Here is a 24,594-nt window from a genome sequence, read left to right on the forward strand (position 1 = left end):
GAGGGACCTGGGGGTCCTGGTGGACAGCTGGATGGCCATGAGCCAGCACTGTGCCCTTGTGGCCAAGAAGGCTGATGGCATCCTGGGGTGTATCTGAAGGGGTGTGGTTAGTAGGTCGAGAGAGGTTCTTCTCCCCCTCTACTCTGTCCTGGTGAGACCACATCTAGAATATTGCATCCAGTTCTGGGCCCCTCAGTTCAAGAAGGACAGGGAACTGTTTGAGAGAGTCCAGTGCAGAGCCACGAGGATGATTAAGGGAGTGGAGCATCTCCCTTACGAGGAAAGGCTGAGGGAGCTGTGTCTCTTCAGCCTGGAGAAGAGGAGACTGAGGGGTGACCTTATTAACGTTTATATTTATAAATATGTAAAGGGGGAGTGTCAGGAGGATGGAGTCAGGCTCTTCTCGGTGACACCCAATGATAGGACAAGGGGCAATGGATGCAAGCTGGAACATAGGAGGTTCCGCTTAAATATGAGACGAAACTTTTTTACAGTGAGGGTGACAGCACTGGAACAGGCTGCCCAGGAGGGTTGTGGAGTCTCCTTCTCTGGAGACTTTCAAAACCCGCCTGGGTGCGGTCCTGTGTGACATGATTTAGGTGTTCCTGCTCTGGCAGGGGGATTGGACTAGATGTTCTTTCAAGGTCCCTTCCAATCCCTAATATTCTGTGATTCTACAGTGTGTAACAGGTTTGATTGGGCAGGTCCAGCTCGGCTGGCAGATCCCCTAGTATTGACTAACCAGGTGGCCTTTGCCAAATGTATATCCCAATTTTTGAATGTCCCAGCACCCATTGCTTTCAGTGTAGTCTTTAACAATCCATTGTATTGCTCAACTTTCCCGGAGGCTGGTGCATGATAGGGGATGTTATACACCCACTCAATACCATGCTTTTTGGCCCAAGCGTCTATAAGGTTGTTTCGGAAATGAGACCCACTGTCTGACTCTATTCTTTGTGGGGTGCCATGTCGCCATAGGACTTGCTTTTCAAGGCCCAAGACAGTGTTCCAGGTGGTGGCATGGGGCACAGGATATGTTTCCAGCAATCTGGTGGTTGCTTCCACCATTGTAAGTACGTGGTGCTTGCCGTTGCAGGTTTGAGGGAGTGTGATGTAATCAATCTGCCAAGCCTTCCCATATTTATATTTCAGCCATCGTCCTCCATACCAAAGAGGCTTTAACCGCTTGGCTTGCTTGATTGCAGCACGTTTCACAATCATGAATAACCTGTGCAATAGTGCCCATGGTCAGGTCCACCCCTCGATCACGAGCCCATCTGTATGCTGCATCCCTGCCTTGACGGCCTGAAGTGTCATGGGCCCACCAAGCTATAAATAATTCACACTTATGTTGCCAGTCCAGGTCCACCTGAGCCACTTCAATCTTAGCAGCCTGATCCACCTGCTGGTTGTTCTGATGTTCTTCAGTAGCCCGATTCTTGGGCACATGAGCATCTACATGGCGTACCTTTACAACCAGGTTCTCAACCCAGGCAGCAATATCTTTCCACAGTGCAGCAGCTCAGATGGGTTTGCCTCTGCGCTGCCAGTTGTTCTGCTTCCATTGCTGTAACCACCCCCACAGGGCATTTGTTACCGTCCATGAATCAGTACGGAGATAGAGAACTGGCCACTTTTCTCATTCAGCAATATCTAAAGCCAGCTGGATGGCTTTCACTTCTGCAAACTGACTCGACTCACCTTCTTGTCAGCAGCTTCTGCAACTCGTCGTGTAGGACTCTATACAGCAGCGTTCCACCTCTGATGCTTTCCCACAATACGACAGGACCCATCAGTGAACAGGGCATATTTCTTCTCATTTTCTGGTAGCTTGTTATACAGTGGGGCTTCTTCAGCATGGGCCACCTCCTCCTCCGGTGATATCCCAAAATATTTGCCTTCTGGCCAGTCCATAATCACTTCCAGGATTCCTGGGTGACTGGGGTTTCCTATTTGAGCTTGATGAATAATCAGTGCAACCCACTGTACTGGGTCTGGCTGGGATGTTAACTTTCCCTGCAGCAGCCCATGCAGTGCTGTGCTCTGCATTTGTAGCTAGAACAGCAGTGGTATCACACCAGTGTTGTGTCTGCTGCTGAGCAGTGCTGGCACAGCATCAGGACTCTCTCTAACCCTCCTAGAGTGTGGGCAAAAAAGTGAGAAAGAAACATCACCAGGGCAGCTGACCTAAACCAACCAAAGGGATATTCCATACCATATGATGTCACACTCAGCAATAAAAGGTGGAAAAAGGAAGAAGAGGGGAGGAGTGGGCTCTCGTTGCGAAAACGTCTGTCCTCCCGAACATTGGCTATGTGCATTGAGGCCCTGCTTCAAGGACGTGGTCAAGCATCGCTCATTTGTGGGAAGTAGAGAGTAATTTCTTTCCTCTGCACTTTCACATAGCCTTTACTTGTTTTGTTTTGTTTTTTTCCCTTTCCCCCTCCTTTTTCCCTTTTCCCTTTTTTCCCTTTAGTTAAATTGTTTAATTAATAATAATCTTTCCTTAATAATTATTTTTTCCCTTTAATTAAATTATCCTTATCTCAACCTGTGAGTTGTTCTTTCCTTTACTTCTTCCCCTCCTCATCTGAGGAGGGGGAGTGAGAGAGCGGTTGTGGTGTTCAGCTGCCTAGCACGGTAAAACCACCACACCCACTTACTCCATGTAGCATCAGTTGCATGACGTGTAAAGGGGTGTCCTTCCTTTGAACATCCAGCCCAGTACCAGCAGTCAGGGTGCCAGGAGAAGCTGTGCTTCATTACCAACCACTTCTGAAGCGGATCGAACTCCCTCATATGCTGCCAATATCTCTTTTTCAGTTGGAGTGTAGTGGGCCACAGATCCTCCGTATCCCTGACTCCAAAACACTAGGGGTCGACCTTGAGTTTCCCCAGGTTCTTTATTCCAGAGGTTCCAGGTGGGGCCATTCTCCCCAGCTGTGGTGTAGACTTTACATCTTTACATTCTCTAAACCATTTTTTCATCTTGGTTATGGGTGCAACTGACACTGGTACAGTTTTTTTTCCCCCTGCTTCAGCGTTGGGGCCCCTCATAGGGCTTGGAGTGGCCGTTGGGCCTGTCACAGGACTTGGAGTGGCCGCAGGTCTGTCACTAGGGTTATAGTGGCATCAATAGCAGCTCGGTAGGCATAGGCCAAGTCCCAGCACGTTGCAGTGATTTGTGTATGTCTGGTATTGCCAGGGTGGTGACACACTTTTTCAAGCACTCTACCAGTTTTTTAGGATTTTTCAGTTGTTCAGGGGTGAATTTCCAAAGCATTGGAGATGCCCACTGCTCTAGATGCCTGCCCATATCCTCCCACTCTCCCTGCCATTTGTAACTGTCCTGCCTCAGGACAGATCTCTGGATGACACTCTTAAGTATTTGTTTAACCTTAAACAAAACCTGAAGCGCATTCAGGAGGCATAACAATAAGAACATGCTGGTCTGAACATCCCAAGGATATTTGAAGTTTTGGAATGCTACCATAACTCGCCTGGAGGAGAAGAAAGGGGTAGAGGCGAAAGGGAGAGTGAATAAGTGAGAAAAAACATCTTCCCCGACCCCTCCGTAGATTGGCTCCTTGAAGAAAAAGCGTGAAAGGTATAATTATTAACAGTTTCTGAGGTAGGGTTCCCAAAATACAGAGTTGACGGCAATGCTGAGTACAAATACCAGGTTAGTCTCATGGCCAGTAATTTTATGATACCATAAGCCAGTGTTACACAGTACAGCAAAATAATAACCCTGTACCAACCCCCAGAAGTGATAAACAACACGACAGGGAACACATACACTAAGTAATGTGCCATATAACTCAGTTCAGAAAACAGGCACAGCAGACCTGAGATCACAAAAATCGGCATTGTGATTACCAACTATTAAACTGATGTAATGCTTATAGGAATTCAGTTTTAACACACTCTGGTCAGATCTGTCATTATCTCAACCCTTCATGCCCCACCTTGGGTGCCAAAAGGACTGTTGTGGTTTAACCCGGCTGGCAGCTCAGCACCACATAGCCGTTTGCTCACTCTTTCACCTCCCTCTCTGGGATGGGGAAGAGAATCAGGAAAATGAAGCCTGTGGGTTGAGATTGAGACAGTTTATTTGGACAGAAAAGAAAGGAAAATGATAATAATAATGATAATAGTACTACTAATAATATGTACAAACAAGTGATGCACAATGCCATTGCTCACCACCCGCTGATCGATGCCCAGCCTATCCCTGAGCAGCCGGTCCCCCCACCCCGGCCAGCCCTCCCATATTAATTATTCAGCATGCTGTCAGATGGTACGGAATACCCCTTTGGCCAGTTTGGGTCAGCTGTCCTGTGTCTGTCCCCTCCCAGCTCCTGCTGCACCCCCAGCCTGCCCACTTGCAGGACAGAGTGAGAAGCTGAAAAGTCCTTGGCTTAGTGTAAGCACTGCTCTGCAACAATTAAAACATCAGCATGTTATCAGCGCTCTTCTCATCCTAATCCAAAGCACAGCACCATACCAGCTACTAGGAGGAAAATTAACTCTATCCTAGCTGAAACCAGGACAAAGAACATTTTGATTTTCTCGGCCAGCTGTGCTATAAAATGCTATAAACCTGGAAACAAATAAACAAAACAAAACAAACAAACAAACAAACAAACTCAAGAGATTTCCCATGTTCTACAATCAACCGCCACATTGGCCCAAGCACATGAATCCACGCTCTGACCCAAAATCACCCAGAGAGCTGCACTGAACATGGCCAAAGTAGTTCAGCTTCTCTTGCCTGGTATGCTGCAGAATGAAGGTCACTGTAGCCTGTGTCCACAAGGACAGAGCCCAGGCTGGTACTGGGGAATACTGGGGAAACGGGAAAACCAATTGCTACCATCTAAAATGAAGCCATGATGGAGCAATGCAGCTAATGGTAACCTGGGTCCTGAAAAGGGAAAAAAAAAAAAAATGTTTGATGAGAATGCCTGGAATTGGGAAGGGAGCTGTCTTCATGTCCAGCCCATGGGAATATGGTACTTTCATATCCCAAATGGAAACTTTTCAGCATGACAGTAAGTAGATTCCCCTGCAGTTTCTTCTCCTGATGGTGCTTTTTCTCCTCTGCTCTGAAACATTTTGCAATCCCTGTCCCTGAGCTGTAAGGAAACCTTGACCCAGGGCCATGGGTTCGCCCAACGGAAGGAGCCACCAGGGCCCTCCTTCCGCCAGTGCTGGGGCCCATTGTGCCATGTTGTTCCATCCTGGGCAGCTCAGCCTCTGGCAAAGCATGGTGCTGTGTCCCTCATGTCCCAGGGACAGCTCAAGGAAAGAGAGGTGTCTGTGTGGAGCAATTTTCCTCCCATGGGTTTCATGGGGAGTTTTCCCACATCCCTCTCTAGCACCAGCTGTTCCACAAGCCTGGAGCTGTTCCACCACAGGAGGTTTCACCTTTGTATCATAAGAGCAAATGGGATAGCCAGGAAATGAGTGGTCTTTCTCAAAATAACTAACTCAAAGCAAATCTTTGAAAAGGTAAAAGTAATAGGAGATAGTGCTCACCAGAGCCTGCTCTCTGCTCCCAGTAAAGTCCAAAACCAGGTGAATTTCTGCTGAAAAGATGTGCAAGAGGAGCTAGGTGGGGTTGAGCCCTTCATCACCTCATAAATCCACCTCGCTATCATTCTCCAATCAAACTATTTCTTGCCAAGCTTTTCTTGCTTATCCTGTTTAGCTTCTCAGTGTCTAAACAAACAAACAAAAAAAAATCAATACAAGAACAAATTCCAGCAACTCTGTTTACCCTGGAGAGGTTAACTAGCTCATGGTTCTTTCCCCAGCATGAAATTATACCCAACACTCATTTTTTTTGCGAATGTTGTGCAACATTACAGAGGGAGGAAATCTGTAGCATGGTGAATTGAGGGGTTAGATGACAAAGAGCTTTGGGCATGAGGCAACGAGTGCACCACGAGGTTCATGAGCAGATGTCGTGGGTGACCCTTAGGGAGGACACTTTCCCACTGGTGCAGAGCTGCAACTCCACAACAAGCCACAGACTGGAGCAGAGGACACTATCTCAGGTGCTCAGTGTCATGAGCTACACTCTCTGCTTCATGATGGTGGAGGTATCACATTAGGGAGTGCATGGTAATGCCTAACCTTTGCTATGGACATCACCACCAGCACAGGTGCATGATGAATTGCAGGATACTACAGATAGCGCAGGTGGAAAAATGGATAAGTGAATGGCTAAGGCTGAGATGGGGCACCACAAAAACAGCGATGTGAGATGTAGCAGGACATTACAGATAACAAAAGGGAATTTTGCAGGCTCCACACAGGCTTTTCTGCCCAAGCCTGTCTGAATTTAAAAAGTGATTGGACTGTGCACTTAGTCACATGGTCTAAACTTTGGGCAGACCTGTGCGGTGCCAAGAGTTGGACTAGATGATCCTTATGGGTCCCTTCCAACTCTGGATATTCTATGATTCTGTGATAAGGTGTGCCATAACATCTGAGGCCTCTGGCTTCCCCTTTGTTCAGCTCTGACTTCATCTTGCTTCCAGGCCATATGCAGTGGCATCGCTTACTGAGATGCCTCCTGACACCAGCTGCGTGCCCAGCAATGGTTCTGATCAAGCCCAGCCTGTACACATTCAGTGTGGCTATCAGGGACCAGCTGCTGGTCCTCACAGCATTTACGGAGGAGCACCTGGAGAAGGTGTTTCACCTGGTGCTTCCCAAAGACAGGACTCCCACTGCCATCTCCGTACCATTAGCAGCAACTCTGGGAGGAAGAAATGGGATATCAGCATTTTATTTGTCAGACTGGACACATCAGTAGATGATTAAATAACAAAAAGGACAGGTCTACTATGGGAAGCGGTGCAGGTCTCAGAGAAGATCAATGTTGTTTCTTACAGCCAAGTGCAATACCATTAGAAAAGAGAATTGAAATGACAGGTTAATATATAGCACTTTTGCAATTCTACCTTTTTATATAAAGCCTATCATGAGTTTGAATAAACATGATGTTGTTCACCATTAATATCTACCTATGCATGTTAACTTTGCGGGAGGCTGGAATTCAGACCTCTGGAGGCAATGTTTCAATTATCCTATTATAAGACCACTGAGAAAACAGTGGTCTGATGGCCACGTCAGGCCTTTGTTGCTTATTTTGTTGAGTGACTGGCCACAGGTCAAGAAGAGCAATCTTATCACCTCTCAGCCCCTGCTGAGCTTACAAGTGTGTTTTGAATATACGCGTGGGCATTTGCACAGAAACAGATCCCAGAGAGTGTGCAAATTTGCTACAAATTCAGTAATAAAAAATAGAGATAGTAACTTTAGAAAGGGAAGAATTGGTTAAAGGATGTTTAATAACCTTCCCAGTGAACAGAACTGAGCTTTTTCTAGAGTTCTTGTCAGCAACTCAAGGACTCAGGAGAGAAATCTCATCAAGAAAACCTGATTAAAGAGATGGATAATTGCATACAGCAACACTGGAAGATCAAGGTTTTCCAAGGAGCCAGCATTTCCCCACCACACTGATAATTGCTTAGCCAGGAGAGACACTTATCAGTGCCTGCATCAGGTGTGGTGAGCATATTAAGTGCTCAGCCTAATAACATGTTAGCCCCATTTATTTATTAAATACGCTAATTGTTTGCTTGTAGAATTGTGTACACGCCTGCTTGCAAGTCTCTGCACACAGTAAAAGATGCGCACAGTGATCCACAAAAGTTGAAGGTTTTAGGAGAATCATAGGACCATAGAGTATCCCAAGTTAGAAGGGAGCTACAAGGATCATTCAGTCCAATTCCTGGCTCCTCATAACAAGACCCAAAACCGAAACCCTATGTCTGAAAGAGTTGTCCAAACACTCCTTGAGCTCCAGCAGACTTGGTGCCATGACCACATCCCTGGGGAGCCTGATCCAGTGCCCAACCACCTTTCGGTGAAGAATCTTTTCATAACATCCAGCCTGAACCTCCCACATTACAGCTCCATGCTGTTGCCTCAGGTCCTGTCACTGTCAGCAGAGAGCAGAGAGGAGGTATTGGTGTAGAACTGGTTTATTTGTTTTTTGAAATAAAAAAAAAGGCTTTAACTGTCTCAATAGTGGCTCAGAAGTGTAGTAATATATGGTTGCAATTTTGCCAGGTTAAATGTTCATTTTGAAACACAGAGTTAAAATAACCGAAACTCCAAAAATTCTGAGTACCTCCAATTCAAAGAAAACAATAGTACAAGTAGAATTAAGCTTGTGAGATTAATTTGCAACTTCTGAATGCCCCACCTTTTAACAGAGAGAAAAATACATTTAATGAATACAACATAGCTTGAGAACTGGTATCAGCCAAGCAGCTTGTAGGACAGACAAGCTGGTCTCAAAGCATCGACTGTCATAAGGCATCTGGTGGTGCCATCACCACCACCAGCAACAGCCACACTGTGGATCTCCTTGTCACTGTGCTTAGTCTGGAGCACACAGTTCAGTGTTTGTAAAGGTGTACGAGCTCCTAAAGTGTCTGAATAACAGAGTGAGAAAAACATCACTCCAAGGAGCATCAAAGTCAATCCATCAATAGATTGCCTAATAAAAGGGTGACAACTGTTAGAGATTGGTATGTGGGATTGGATGCTCTCGCTGTCCATTTGCAACACAATGCTGAGGCTAATGAGGACAAATCACACACATACTTAAGACTGCACCTTCAAATAACACACTTCAGGTACCTCTTTCAAATGAAATGAAGTCAGACTCATGTTATCCCATCAACAAAATGCTGAGAACTTGGAAAAAATTCTAATCACTATTTTATATTGCTTTTCCAACTTGGATCTTTCATGAAGAATGAAGCATGAGCCTCTGCCCACCTCTGAGAACACAACGTGGTCACATTGCTGGGAGTCTGTTAGGTGTTCAGTTCCACCTCTAACTTGTTACTGCATCTTGCTCTGAAACAGAGGATCACAGGAAAACTCAGGTTGGAAGGTTACTTTGCCCAACCTCCTGCCCAGAGCAGGGCGGGCACAGCAGAACTAGGGGCTCAAAGGGCCTTGCTCCACAACCGAAGTCTTCTGATCTCCACTGGGAAACAGGGCTGAAGAACAAAAGCTTTGCTATCCCCTTTAGTGAAGCAGTCAGCAAAACCAAACAGGCAGTGATTCACCAAAGCTGTATTTGAAACACCAGGTTCAACACCCTTCCAAAGGTGCTAGAAGGAGGTCTGGGTCTGAGTCACAGATGGCAGCAGGTATGCTCCCTTCACCATTGGAGGTACCAAGATTTCAGCCCTTTCTGGGCTGACATCCAGCTCTTGAAAAGGCTGCCAAATTCATGCCACCATCTCCTCAAATCCCAGGTTGCAAGTGAAATGTGCTTGGGCCTGCTGCACCAGATCAGAGAAACTCAGGAGCCAAGGACTAGCAGGTCCAGCCCCTGCTATCACAGATGCCACGTCAAACACAGTTATAAGCTTGCTGAGATCCACATAAAAACAGCCTGGAAGATTTTTGCCCTCTGATTCTACAGAGCCTGCAGCAAAACCTGACTGCTCAGATGGGAGCTGGGATTTCCAGCCCAAATCCGTCAATGGCTAATTTGAACCCATGTGCTCATGATCCCATTTTGGACTTTTATCCCTGTTATGGTTTGACTGCTTTAATTTTTAAGAAATAATAGAACTGGGGCGATGGTGTATTTCTTCCCGCATGGATACTAATCAGTCTGAATCTATGGATAGCTGTCAAAAAGAGCAGGCAGCATCCTGCTCCTCATCCATATGAGGAGGTAAAAATAACAGGGAATATGTTGGCCTTACAGTGGATTAGTATAGATTTATGTTGTGAGTTACTGGTTTGGAGACAAGAGGGAAAAACTAGGTGATTGAGAAGTTTTTAAACTGTGCACTAGAAGACCCTCCAGGCTGATTAATTTGCTGATAAAATGAGCAAAACCCGTTCTGTCAACAATATAGACAAGTTGTATATATTCTATTTGGATTGCACGTTCCTTCCAACCCGCACAGTGCATTACAACATGGACATTTTTTGCATTGAGAAAATGCCTCCACAGCAGCCGTGCTTTTGCAGGATGGGGAGTATATATGCCCCCACAATGCAGGGCCCTGCTGATGCTGCCTCCATCTCAAGAATAAACACTTCACCACTGTTTGACATGCACTGTGAAGGACGTCTCATTTGCACAAGCAAAAATTTCACTCACATTTTAACTGCTGCAATTCTAAAGGGATTTATATACAAACTGCTGGCTTCAGAAGGACCATACCATCACCAGTTTCACCCAGACACAGCTCTTCTTTGGTGACATGAGGGTTCTGTGACAGGAGAGAAGCCACATAGTCATAGAATGGTTGAGGTTGGCAGGCACCTCTGGGTCCATCTGTTCCAAGCCCTGCTCAAGCAGGGCCACCCACAGCAGCTTTCCCAGGACCACATCCAGATGGCTTTTGAAAGTCTCCAAGGAGAGAGACTCCACAACCTCCCTGGGCAACTTGTGCCAGGGCTCCATCACCCACACAGCAAAAACTGCTAACTGATGTACATACATAGCCTTCTGTGCATCGCTTGTTGCCCATTGCCTCTTGTCTTGGCACTGGGCACTAATTATTTCAGAGCTGAATGCTCATGAGAAGAGCAGTATCCTCAATTTGTCCCTCAGACAACTTCGATCAATTACAAATACTCCTAAGAGCTGCTTGGGTGAATGCTCCAAAGCATGGTTCATTTCTTTATCTCTCCCTAAATGTTTCCAAGGAAAATTTATTACATCTATGTGCAACAAAATGCGTAAAGGAAATGCTGCCTTAATTAATATGTGTTAAATTGAGGGTGGTGAGGCCCTGGCACAGGCTGCCCAGAGGAGCTGTGGGTGCCCCATCCCTGGTAGTGCCCAAGGCCAGGCTAGATGGGGCTGGGGGCAGCCTGGGCTGGTGGGAGGTGTCCCTGCCCATGGCAGGGGGCTGGAACCAGATGAGCTTTAAGGTCCTTTCCAACCCAAACATTTCTGTGATTCTATGACACATGAACTGGCAACTAGAATTTGCCCAGGTCACTTTTTCTGAGACCAGATGATTTGCTTATGCACCCATGTCTCTAAAGTGTTTGATGTTAAAGGAAGTAAAATAAAAGCATGGTCCATAAAGTTAAAGATTTCCAGGCCATCCCAAGAAGGTTAATTTTACAGATGAAGAGAAATCTAGGGAGGTATAGAAATCACTGCAGCAATGGGATGCGTTATCAGTTTCCCTCCTTGTTTCTCTCCAGCCTCCAGCTGTTGTCAGGCTCTTGTGTGCAACCATTCTTCCCAACATATTTTGTCAAAACTGGGACATTGTACAAACACAATTTGTTTTGTTTATGGCTTTTTTTTTAGTGTTTGTTTCTCAATAAGAAAGTGGAAATGTGTTTGTATTTAACACCTGCAAATCTATATTTTCTCAAATGTCTCTGAGAAGGATAAAAGATGAATAAATCAAAAAATAGTCAGCTATAATTTCTGTCCATAGCTGTTAAAAATAAATAAAGTACCTGAAACAGGAATAATTCATGGCAAAGGAGCAGAAAGCTGAGAACTGGTGAGAAGATGAAGGGAAAGACACAAGTGGAGGTGAAGTAAGAGGAGATATTTCTCCTCAATATCTTTATCAATGATCTGGATGAGGGGATTGAGTGCACCCGCAGTAAGTTTGCAGACGACACCAAGTTATGTGCATGTGTTGATCTGCTCGAGGGTATGTTAGGGTGTGTTAGGTCAGAGGTTGGACTAGGTGATCTTGGAGGTCTCTTCCAACCTAGATGATTCTGTGATTCTGTGAGATACTAACTGTGAAATACTGTTGTGCCCAGTATGATCCCTTTGTCTGGATGGCAATGCCTCCAGCTTTCTCCAACACCAGGAAGAAACTGAACCTCTCACAACACTCATGACTTTCTGTCTCCCCTGGCAGTCCTCTGGCTTCCACCTATTTTTCCTTCTGGCTGTTCCATTCCTACTATGATCATTCCAGTGCGTAAAAGGAGGAGTCAGCACAAGACCACTTTTGTTCACTTTAATTTCTGTTTGGGATCTTCTGTGACAAAAGCCCTCTGGCTAAAATACATGGTTAATGGAAGGAATTTTTAGTTATGAAAGTATGTGCCTCTATGTCACCTTTTCCATGAAACTCTTTAATAGGAGTAGGTAGGATAGGGTGTAACCTGGCCAGCACTTGAGCAGCATCGGTTTGCTCGTGTAAGATGTCACACCGTGTCCTAACTGTGTGCGCATGTCTCAGGTCAGAGCTGGTCACTCCTAGGAGGCCAAAGGGAAAAGCGAGCAATTGGCATCTTCATGGGGGTTATAAAGGACATGGGAAAACTTTTGGGGGGTGGGTAGCTGGGGAGAAAAGAGGGATATTTAAACCAAGATCCTCTCTATCCCTTCCCAAGCCAATAACTGTATTCAGAAGAAAGCAGCTTTTAAGGATGCAGCTTGCAGAAGAAGACCAATGAAAGGGATCATGGCACTGTGAGGCATCTGCCTTTCCCATCACGGCTGCATCCACATTAGAGAGGTGCTGTTGTTGCGCTTCAGGAAGGTTCACTCCTTTGTTTCATGCTGGTATTTTCCAGCTGGCATGAGGGAGAAGCTACCGCTTCTGCTCCTGGAGGAGATGGGAATCGGTAGATCAGGTTGATAGCCAGACCCATGGTCTTGAAGGTCCAACCCAGACGATTCCATGATTCTAAGAGGACAACCCAGGCAGGGTTTGCGGATGTGACATTGTGTTTAACATGGAATCAGCCCACTGCTTTTGCTAAACCTTTGCTGGAAACATTGCAGGGTGAAAGAGGTGATAGTCCTTGTGGGGTAGGCCCAAGGTGGGTGTCTCTCTGTGGTCGGATTAATCCCTCCAGGATGACTGATGGAGAAGCAAGTGACAAACACTAACAGAGGGACCCAAAGTCACCAGGCAGCTCCAAACACTGGAAAGCAGCCCCAGGCACCCATCCGCTTGTCCATGGACCCAGTAAGGGACAGCAGACGAGGCTGGGCAGCCTTTGGGATCTGCTGCCCAGCACCAGGCTGGGGCAGCTGAGGCTCTGTGGTTGAGCCGAACCTGTCCAATGGCAGAGCAGCATCCAAGCAAACGTGCTGGTGGAAAATAGCATCAGTAGACTGGAGAATAGGAAAATCACCCCAGGGTGGTAATCAGTGTGCTGATGATTTCTGGTCTGTGCTGTGTTTCCCAGCTCCCCTGGTGTGGTGCATGGCCCCATGTATCTGCAGAGCACAAAGAACTGGGGACCCACTTGCGTTGGATTTTGTGTTTGTGGAGCCAGGGTCAAGATACCCAAATTCACAGTTATGCAGCCCAGATCCTCCTCGCCTCAAACACCAGCAAGTTCATCCAAGCCACAAAATACATTAACCACTGTTTCCAAACCCAGATGGGCCCCAGCCTCTGTTTTAGTCCCGTGCTGATGCATGCTGCAGAAGCAGTTATTTTGGCTGCCTGAACACTCGCAGAGTCTTGCACACCCTATTAGGAGCAGACCTGGGGGCCAAAATGCTGCTTTGTGTAGCACTTTTCCCCAGGAAGACTCAGCGCAGCATGGAAGGATTATGCCTGCCATAATCCCCAGCTTCTCTTGCATCAGTGAGCTGAAATAATCCCAGAAGCAGCTTCAGGCTACACTGTTGTAAAATACTGCACCCCATCTCTCTGCCATCGTACAAGCATGCGTAAACTCCATAGCAGTGCTGCACGCCAGCGTAGGGTCCTTTGGTAAATACTAGTTATGTTCCTTTGCACAAAATGTCCCCAGATGTATATTCTTGAGGAAATACCAACATATTACAGAGGTCCTAGTTCCAAAGTTTGGACAACCTTTGTGTGATTTTCAAGACATACCTGGTCTTCCAGCAATACTGTGCTTCTGCGGTGGTCAGCGATATCTGAGATGCAGGACACCACCTGTGTCCAGCATGGTGCCGTGTGTCTCTCATCTACAAATGATTCTCACTACTGGAAGCTAATTTGTTTTAATTTCAATAAGGATTTGAGTCATGGCTTTGTTTCACAATTTTTAAAGAGAAAGAAAATATTGCGTCTCATCATTAGACACAATGAAAGAAACAAAGCAGTTAGGAGAAATCCCTTCTGTACTGATGGCAATACACCAAGTGAAGCTGCATATTTGCTATGAGCAAGTTGTTTCTGGGGAACAGGAAACAGAATTTTTTTTTAAAAAATGTGTTTAAACAGGATAAATTTAAGCTAGAATTTGTACTACTGAAAGATGCTTAATGAATCTCTTAAAGATAGAAAAGTCAACAATTGCATATCTGATCATGGGATAAAATTTAGAAATCATTTTTTTATAGAGGAGACAGAAGTATTTACTGAAAGATTCTGGAAACAGACTCTCTTGAACAAACTGAAAAATAAGATTAGACAAAGAGTATTACTTCAAAAGACAATTTTATAGAAAATTTCTTCAAATGAGGCAGAAGCAGCATATTTAGGAAGAAAACAGTGGGAAAACCATTACAGCATGAATTATTTGCTGCAAGCAATGTGACCTTGCAATACACAAGAAACCATAACAAATGCAAATTTCTCTTCATAAATAACTTTCATTACATTTTCATTTCTGCTGACTTACTTTGTTCTTCACAGAAGAAAGGCTTAGGACAGGAAGAAAGCAGCAGAGGATAAAGCACAGAGCATCATTGTGTCACAGCATAAATATATGGTGTGCTCTTGTGTTTTTCACTAGCAGGTACTCTGTGAAGCTTCCCGCCGAAGGATGCCACAAATGCTAAAAGTTTACATGGAGTCATAAAGCTAGTGGACAAAGACTTGCAACATCCATCACAGAGTAATATACAATATCACAGCTGGCTTGTGAGGATGGGAGATGGTTATTCTTAACAACTCAGTCTCTATTTTTCCATATAAGTAGGGAGCCTGGAATGAAGAAACTTTTTCTAAGGTGTTTGCCCACACAAAGAAATGCTGACATTGTTTTGTTCAGCGCAAATGTTCAGAACCTAGCAAGGTGGCTGAGATGAATTTAATACAACTTGTCCCAAACCTGTCAAGACATGACCCATTTCTTAATGTAGACAGACTTTATCTTATTTGTTTATGAATTACTGATATTGACAGTAATATTCACTGAAATGTAGACTGAACCCTCTGCCATTTGGCAACTACCAGCATGCATGTATAGATGATGCACTATCAGGGATGATTTCTGTGGCACTGCTTGGTCTGTCACATGTATACATACTGGATTTGAAGAAAGCTCTTTAGTCAGAAAATATGCAACTCAAAATAAATAACTCAATCTTATTACCAAAATATCTCAGAAAAAGACTAAGACATAGGCACTGTGTACATTCCTTAAGCCCTTTTTCCTTTGCATATCAGAATCACAGGACTGTTGGACTGTCTGTCTTGTAATTGCTTTTCAGAATATATTTTTCTCAATTCATCCTCTGGCTTCTCAGTTGTTGGGAGAAAAAAACAAACAACAACAACAAAAACACATTCAAAATGTGATTAATTGCAATTTTTATTGAATTTTAAAGCCACTAGAACCATAATGCCTCTCTGGAGATGTAGTGTTTTTTTCATCACAGACCTGTAAGCTCTCTTTGACCCATGCTGGTAGTCTTAAAGGTCCGGGGTAACAGTATCAGTCCTGAGACAGCAATATTGAATTTTTTGTCCCTGCTGAAGCCAGGAATAAATTCATTTACGACGGGGTCCAGATTCCCAGTTTCATAAGTCTGTGTGCTTATAGGGGAATTGCAAGCACTTTGAAGCATACCACACAGGAAAGGCTACATGAGATTCATTGTGTCTCAGAGGAAACATAGTTGTGACTCTAGACTAAGTAGAAGTGTCTGAAACCCCAGATTCCTTAATTATGTTTCGGGAATTGCCCTGTAGTGAACTAGGTTAGGTATCTGTGGGAGCAGGAGGGCAACGTCGCGAGGATCAGCCAGGCAGTCAGCTCCACCACTCCGGATGGCAGTCGGCACTGTCATGTTTTTCGCATTGTAGAGCGGTGGACCCATCTGAATGAATGGAAAAGGACAGTTTCACAGAAGACGGAAAGTAATAACAGGAAAGTGTTTGGAAGCAAGTTAGTGAAGACAAGACATATCTGGAGTGTTGCTTTAGCTCAACACTGCAGAATCTTGCCATCAGGTGATTTTTCAGCACCATACCTCCTCACCTACAGTATAATTCTTCCAGTTAAAAAGCATGCTAGTTTCTGAAGAATTTGATTTTTCTTGCTTAAGGAAGCAAAAGGTTTTTTTCTTAATCACGCTCTACCTCTGATATTCTTCTTGCCATAGAACAAGAACTGCCCAAGCTCCCACAGGACACAGATTTAACTGCTCACCATTTGTTGTGCAACATTAGATCAGGGTGCCAGCACCTTGCTTTCTGTCATGGCTAGAGAGAAATTACAATCTGGATACAGACTTCAGTTTCACAAATTTCAGACAGTAACTGGTCACATGGTTATCACTGTTGCTTTTACATGCCAGATTATAGCCTCCAGAAAAACAAAACAAAACAAAACAAAAAACAAACAAACAAAAAAACAGCTGGTTAAGTGGAAAGTATCTAATACTTTATTCCATTTAGAAGGTATTTGTAAAGTAAAGTTTAAAATAGAAAATACTGTTGTTCCAAGAGGTGATCCTGCTGACTTGCTGCTTGCATGCCCAATTTGCTTTGTCAATAAAGGACAATAAATTCAGTGGAATCATACGTGACTAATGCATGCAAGTATGAATGTATGTATAAAGGAGGACCACAACTTTAACCATTTGAAGCAGCTCACCTGCCTATAGCGAAGACTGTTATAGATGCTTCCCCCATCATAAGCTCTCAGTGCACCACTTCGAACTCCCTGCAGCAGATTCAGAAGGAAATGTTTTAAATGGTCAGAGCAATCATGGAAAAGTAAGCTCCTGAATTATTTGTCAATATTAGTCTTTTTTTGAGATTTGGAAATAAATTTTTCCTCTCTTTTCAAGTGAATTGAAGGACAGCATGAAGACAGACAGCAAAGACAGATTCCCAAAGATGAAAGGATTTCATGAAGGTCTGTGGTTCTTTCAGAAAAGAAATATTGATCACAAGCACTGAGTGCCAAATTTTGTTCTGATTATGACATTTTGGTTTCTTTTCTACTTCCTTGCAGTGGTATGGAATAAAGAGAAAGGGACATCTTTGGCTTAATAAATTTAGGAGTGGGTTGCACATTAAATTTTCAGGGGCAAACATGGGAGCATGGTCTAAATGAAATTACAATTCTGTGGGGGTGCAATCAATTCAAAAGAGGAAACTGAAAAGTTAGTTTTCATCATTGAGCTGGTAAGATTTTTAAAGTGTATCTCACATGTCTGCCATAGGTCCAGTACAATTAATTACTATCATTATTTTGTATAAATTAACACAGATTATGTTTATATAGTTTGTGACTAACACCAGGATGGGAGGAAATGAAAATATGAAAATGGGATTAGAATTCAAAATATTGCTTGTAAACTGAAGAATTGGTCTGAAATGACCAAAGACATGTTGGTTGGAAGGAGTCATTGAATATCTCTAAACTAACTTCCCACTTCTGGAACAGGACTATCAGCAACACAAAGTCAGGGTGGCCCAGCCGAGCCCTGAACAATCCCCTGAGACAGACCCCCTCCTGCTCTGGGGATCTGCCCCAGGGCTGCTCCCTGCTCCAGGGAATACAGGTTTTCTCACTTTCAACCAGAACCCCTTGAGCTGAAATTTGTACCCATCACTCCTAGTTTTTCTCCTTGCCAATATTCACCAGTTAAGCTGAAATTCAGTAATGTGTCATGTAAAACTTCATACATCAAGAAAAGCAGAACCAATGGTCATATAGAGAATGCAGACTAACGTGGATGAGCCACACCACTTTAGAAAATGGAGTGTGTTACAGAAACCACAAAGCTGTTTTTGGGTCTCTAAACAGCAGTAGCATGTTAGCAACAAACTGTGCTCTACATACAGTCTGCGGGACACACTACAAAGATATATGAATTGGTGAGAAACCAGAAGAGATGAAGAAGAGGTTTTTTTGATCCATGTTCTACAAAGAAATGTACAAACAATTGGGTGAATTTAACCTAGGAAAGAGAGGTTGAGGGCAACATAGCAGAATTTCAGTGTCATACAGACTCTGGTAGTGACTGTTGTCCATGTCCACAATGGGAAGGATGAGAAATAATCAGTTTAATTGGCAGTAAGAGAATCTGTGTCATATATTATAAAAAACATTTCTAATTACAATTAGACAATTGTTTTCCTGCACAGGGTTAGTGCTCAGAACAAGTCAGCATCCAACAGGTATTTTTCCCCTTCTTTCTGTAGCAGGTAATAGTTTCTGTGAGAGTATTTGATTCACAATCCAATAAATCCTAGTACTACCCAATCTTTCTGGCTGCTGTCTCTACCTTACCTGGATCTACAGGGTGAAGGACTGTTACCTTGTGATAGCCTGATTATCCCTACATTTTGACCTACCCAGTAAATCTGCAGATGCTGTCCAGGAGAATCTCTGCTGCAGTCTGACCTCTAATGGCACTCAGGCTGCAGGGCAAGACTAGAGCTGGTCTGAAATAAGATCCCTGAAATGTGCCTGCTGGGCATACAGGGTCCTCAGCTCCAAATGTTTCTCCCTGCAGATCCAGTGCTTCTGGCCCACTTGTTGATAAACAGGTAACTCAAGAATCCACGTAGCATTTTATGATGGAGTGAAAACAAAACCAGCAAAGATATCACTAATACATTGCAGCAGACCAATACAAGAGACTGACCACAAAGAACTATTATGATAACCCATACTGTTTTGCACAGGAAAGTAGCTGGGGAAGTTTACCTGCAACCAGTGGATTAGATTTTGTACTGATGTTCCCGCTGGGGCGTGTGCTGCATACACATCTATTCGGCTCTGAAAGGTGTCAAACACATTTCACAACAGGTTTCACTTGGCTCCATGAAACAGGGCAGGCAAGGCTTCCTCTTTTAAAAGGATACCAAGGACACTTTATAGATTTGTTCCTACATACCATATTTACATTCTTCCAGTTAAACCCAAAGAGCATGGACAAGAAGTTCCTGCAGGTCTTTGAATGGGTACAGAATTTCGAAAGGACCAGCTCACCCAAGATAGTGTGTGGTAGAAACTCTTTGGTGCCAAACATTTCCTGCAAAATTGCAAGCATGCTAATAAAACATGAAGATTCACCACACTCTTCCTCAAAGCACTACTACTTCACAGCTTCTATTTTATCTGTGTTGCCCATGTGTGGACATTTCTTTGCAGTCTGTTAAAAGTTTCTGTTTCATGATTTTACGTTCATGACCTTTTACATTCGTTGTACTTTTGCAGTAAAAGGCAGGACACAGATCAGAGTCTCCACATTAGTCTTATTGTCCAACATTTTGGTACCTGCTGCTTGCACATCTGCCCATAACCTCAACCCTCTAGGCTCTGACTCTGACAGAATATTGTGGAGACAAAATTTAGGACAGGATAGAAAGATTCTGGACTGATATGTATGATTCCCTTCATTATGAAAACAGACAGAGCAAAAAGTTATCTCTCTGTAAATGATTTGAAATTTGCTATGTAGGTCATTTCAGAATCCCTATGAAAAAATACATTCATTATGGCTATGTGGAATACAGTCTGTGCAAAGGACCAACGTACCTTGAGACCATAGTCAGAAAAGAATGCTAGCTTTTTAAATGGACTTTGAATAAATGCGACTGTGGCCACAGGTGCTAAAGCAAAGTGCATTTTAATTTTGTGAGCCAGGTGAGGTATAGTGGAAAAGGCTATAAAAGCTGGTAAAAGAAAAAAAAAAAAGAAACAAAGAAAAAAAGTGGCTTACTCTTTCAAGGCATTCAGGTACATAGTTTAACTTTAGTACGAACTGCTTTACAGATCCCAAAGATAACAGAGACATCCTACATTGCCATAGGGTCAGTCCTACATTGTCATAGGGTCACTCCTGCAGAACTTTTGTCTCACCATCTCAGGGTGGGGACCCAGCCCAACTTTCATGTGTTCCTGTTGCTCGATAGCTGGGTCAAGATGACATTTGCAGACCAATCCTTTCTTGCAGGAAAGTTTGCTGTTGGCATTGCTTCACAAAAAACCTTTACTAGTTGGAAAGTAGCAGGCTTAAAACCTTCCTGATCACAGGTCCAAGAGTGGATGCTGAAATGCCATCTGCTCACTCCAAGAGTTAATTATGTTTCTAACTATATTGGCCAAAACTCTGAGCTGGCTAGCAACAGAAATTGTTCTGCAATTTCTGTGAGCAATGCAGAGCATGTACCACTTTATTGATGATGGGCTTATATCCGTATTCAGTTTCCAGCGCAAGGAAAAAAAAAAAAAAAAGAAAAGAGAGTATGGCATATCTAGTTAAAACTAGAAATGTTATATAGCAGAAAGCTGTTCCCCACCAACTTACCTATAGTGGTGCCTTGTGAATGACCAATGTAATATAACTGCTTTTGTCCTGTTTTCTGTTCAATAATGTTTATAATTGCTGGGAGGTCATGTTTAGCCATTTCATCAAAGCTGCAGAAGGAACAGTTGCTATCTTACTTATATGTGGATTACCTACATCTAAATGACAATCATCAACAAAGCACAAAACCATTGGGGAGGGCAGGACAATCCCACAACTATCTCCATGCTACTTAATATGTCCTTTGGTAAACACATGGAAAAATACTGCCTGTGAGATGTATTTTGTGTCCATTCTGAGACCGCTCCTAACATTTTGTGTAAAACACTTGTCTTCCCCTTGCCAGTTAAACGTATTATTTTGCAAGAGACAAGAAGGTCCAGTAAGACAATCTTTTCAGGTGTGAGTATGGGAAGTGCAGGCCAATGGAGTAAGGGTCTGACTTCTGGGAGTATTAAAGACATTGAACTGCACATGTTTTTTCACCATTGCTGAAAACTGTGGATTATGCACCTAAAATAAGAGGACACTCTTCAGTTTAGCCTGATCCATTCCTCCCCAAGCTAGAACAGCATCACTTGAAAACAAAAGAAGCCATTTGTATCTTAGTTCCTCGAAGTACCGCTGTTTACCTGAAAGCCCAGAATTCCTTTCGTTTGGGAGAGAGGACTTGATGTCGCTTGGACCAAGTGTTCCCTCTGCTGTTTCCTATCCAAACATCATAGCCAGCATCCGCAAGAATGAAGCCCAGACTGTTGTTAGGCAAATTGGTAACCCACATGCTGCCTTCTGCAAATAAACCATGCTGCAGAAATACAACAGGCCTTGGACCTGAAAGACAGGCATCATGACAACTTTTTTTTTACTTTTTTTTTTTCCCTCAATGCTGTCTGACAGCATTTGAGACAGCTTGGGAATTCTTTTACTTTTTAAGTGTACAGAAGTTTGCAGTTCTGCTTCCCTTGATTTCAGTAAAACGAGTTCGTTAGGTAGTAGATGCACCAAGTGCACTATACCTCAAAGTGCTTTGCCCTTTATTCCCCAACATCCTTTCTCATCTTCTGTGTAGCTAACCTATCACTAGGTACGTCAACATCTAGAGCTGGGGGATAGTATACAAAGAAACAAAACAAAACAAAACAGTTTTCTCATTCTCCTTATTTTCTCTAACCCCTAAACAATGCTGGCAGATCTCTGCTCTGAGAGATGTCCCACCAAGCTACAAAGATGTGCTTGTGAGTTCTTTGCTGTCACGATGAATTTCAGAAGGAGGCAGAATAAGTTTTCCTGTCTGGCCTATCTTTACTTTGGACACGTTCTGAGGGCTGGGAGGATGAACACCCAGAGGCAGGGACGAGAATCAAACCTTTGGCTCCCACACCCTGTGGCAGGTCCCTAATTACTATCATAAATATGTATAACACATAATATGTGATTACTATTATAGGAGCAATAAATACCATTACTCTCCCTACTCTAGATAAAAGCAGCTGGTGCTGCCTTTTCAGAGACATCTTGTAGCATCTTCTTTTGTCTCCAATCTCCAAGAGCACAATTGGTCAAGTATTTTCAGAGATGCAAGCAGATAGGTACCTATGCTCTGCATCTCAGCAGGCTTTTGGCAGAGTTGCTTTGCTGGGAGCATTAGTAGAACTTGGGTGCCCAGGTAACTTTGTAGGCAAACATGGAGGTGCCTGGAGAGGTGAGAGGATAAGAACAGGAGGTTCTGGCTGAATATGAGAAGCCAATTCTTTACTGTGAGGGTGACTGAGCACTGGAACAGGTTGCCCAGAGAGGTTGTGCAGTCTCCTTTGGAGATATTAAAAACCTGCCTGGATGCCATCCAGCGCAATGTGCTCTAGGTGATCCTGCTCGGTATGGGGGTTGGGCTGGATGATCTTCAGAGGTCCCTTCTTACCTTGGCCATTCTGTGATTCTGTAATTCTATGACATCCCTTTTCAGTTGAAATTTTGGATCTAGAGCCTCCCAGTTTTGCTCAAGTCTCTTTGTCCTCGTTTCCCTAACCTTTCATCGTTTCTTTCCCCTCTCCTTGCTACCTGTGAGCAAAGGGAGCTCCCTCAGGTACTGTGACTTCTGCTCTCCCCTCATTGTCACTCTTCATAGAGTCACTATACATATGTCACATAGAGACATAGATGTCACTCTTCAGAGAGACAACAGGGCCCCATGGCAGCTGTTCAAGGAGTATCAAACTGCTCTGCCAATCTGCCACACAGCTGCAGGACCACATACTAGGAGAGAGGCTCACAAAGAAAACCCAAGGTGTGCACGGGGCACTGGTAGATAAGATGGATGGTCCACTGTTCACTGCCAGGACTGCAACCTGCTGTGTGCATGGAGCATCACCGACTCTCAGGTCTCCACACAGGGGAGAAAACATCACTGTAAGGGATCCACTCTCCCTACAAAGTCTTGTTGATCAAAAGAGACATTACAGATACCAAAGTCATGGCATGTCCTCAGGATCTTGAAAAACCTCCTGCACAAGCCCCAGTATCCCAGTCAGAAGACAACAGCTTAAGGTATGGCTTTCCAGTATAGCACAGATTAATTTTACCTTTGTTTCCAGCATTTCCTCTCCCATAAGGAATTCTGTTAATCTGAAGGATATATCCATCTTCAGTCACCACATCATACTCCTCACTGGGGTATCCCCAGAAGGAGACCATTTCACTCTGTAAGTGAAAAAAGCAAAGTGTAGTGGTGCTCACCATCAATGTAATCTGTAAGTAAAAAGTTTAAAAGTTTAAAAAAAGTTAAATTAGTATTTAACTACTGATAATTTATATGACTGTTCCCACACAACTACTGCCTCTGTTCCATCTCTGTCATACTTACCATGTTCATACGTGCTTCTGGATTCTTAGAAAATAGAAAATCAAAGAGCTGCTGCCCAGATACCATCCCATGGACCAAGGACATCAGAGCTAGAGCCAGCCACATCCTCGGTTTGCCTAGAACAACATATTCACTGTGTCACTGCTATCAGAAGCAAGGGAGCCTCATAACACGCCTGCACTAACAGCTTTGATTTCATACCACCTAGATGCTCACTTGATAGTCAGAGAGAAACACTGCTCACTGATCAAAGCTCAGGAGACACCAACACACACACACACAGACACACAGACAAACACACACACGGTAAAGTACTACCTGTGCTTTCATTGTAAGCCATCAACAGGTGATTTACAGCAGTGAAAGGAGAGACATGGGCAGGAAAATACCTCAGGGAGGGACTCAGACTTATTATGGTGGTTTAGATGGTCTTAAAGCATTAATGTGTGTGCAGTGGCTCAGGAAACTCATGCTAATTGGGATATTCTCAGGGAGGTGGAGTGGGATTTCAGGAGTTCTAGTAAGGAGCAAGGGAACAATCCTTGTAGTCTCTACAGACCAGTGGAAATTGCAAGTGTGTTAAAATACAACATCACATGCCTGATCTTTTTCCTGTTATTTTTGATGAAAGTATCTCTTCCGCTCAATAGAAACCAGAAGACACCTTTGGGCCCCAGCCTGTCATGCAAAGACCCTGACATGGTGGGGATCAAGGGACGTTTGGCTCTTTCTACACAAATTTCAGGAGTACAACGCAAGACATGTCAAATATATGCTTGCTAAGTGTTTAGTCACGGCTTTAAAAATGAGCCACTACAGTGTCTTGGGTTCCAAGATACTGGGTTGGACAGGGAACCACCAGGGTGCCTTCAATCTAAGTTCTTCTGTTATTGTGTGAGTGAGTTTCTGATTTTGACCAGCGTCCAGCAGTGAGTACAGCCCAGCTTGGTGCCAGGATGATACAGTTATGATATAGCCACTACAACATCTGATGAAAGACTGTCTCCCTTATGTAATTAAAATGTGTTTTAGGTTGTTTCTCAGTTCTCAGACCCTGAGCCAGACCTTCTTTTATAAGCACACAAAGGATGTAGGGGTCTATTTGTCATAGAAGTTACGACATAGTGCAAGCCACTTCTCCTTCTCTCTTCCCAACTGCATTACAGGAAATGGTGTAACTGAGCTGCTGCTCTGCCAG

General features: G+C 43.9%; 1 protein-coding gene across 1 annotated transcript; it reads right to left on the reverse strand.

Annotated features, from left to right (window-relative positions):
* Positions 1 to 15,931: 15,931 nt before the first annotated feature.
* LOC118246909 (lipase member K-like) lies at positions 15,932 to 23,472 on the reverse strand. The gene is made up of 9 exons (XM_035544402.1): positions 23,397 to 23,472; positions 23,116 to 23,233; positions 21,169 to 21,367; positions 20,537 to 20,646; positions 19,765 to 19,901; positions 19,121 to 19,258; positions 18,931 to 19,002; positions 16,864 to 16,932; positions 15,932 to 16,084 (listed from the first exon to the last, which is right to left on the reverse strand). Exons 1-9 carry the CDS (start codon positions 23,460 to 23,462, stop codon positions 15,932 to 15,934), a joined length of 1,062 nt encoding a protein of 353 aa, XP_035400295.1. The 5' UTR covers positions 23,463 to 23,472.
* Between the last annotated feature and the right edge of the window lie 1,122 nt (positions 23,473 to 24,594).

Source organism: Cygnus atratus, chromosome 7, assembly GCF_013377495.2.
Source record: "Cygnus atratus isolate AKBS03 ecotype Queensland, Australia chromosome 7, CAtr_DNAZoo_HiC_assembly, whole genome shotgun sequence".
NCBI classification, from domain to species: domain Eukaryota; kingdom Metazoa; phylum Chordata; class Aves; order Anseriformes; family Anatidae; genus Cygnus; species Cygnus atratus.

What these genes read in the sequence shown, in the direction of transcription:
- LOC118246909 (XM_035544402.1), bottom strand. Translation starts at nt 23,462, where the DNA reads ATGGTATCTGGGCAGCAGCTCTTTGATTTTCTATTTTCTAAGAATCCA. An exon ending in TTCACAAGGCACCACTATAG is followed by an intron (nt 19,902 to 20,536) that starts GTAAGTTGGTGG and finishes TTCTTTTACCAG; the next exon opens with CTTTTATAGCCTTTTCCACT. An exon ending in TTTCTGACTATGGTCTCAAG is followed by an intron (nt 19,259 to 19,764) that starts GTACGTTGGTCC and finishes GCAATTTTGCAG; the next exon opens with GAAATGTTTGGCACCAAAGA.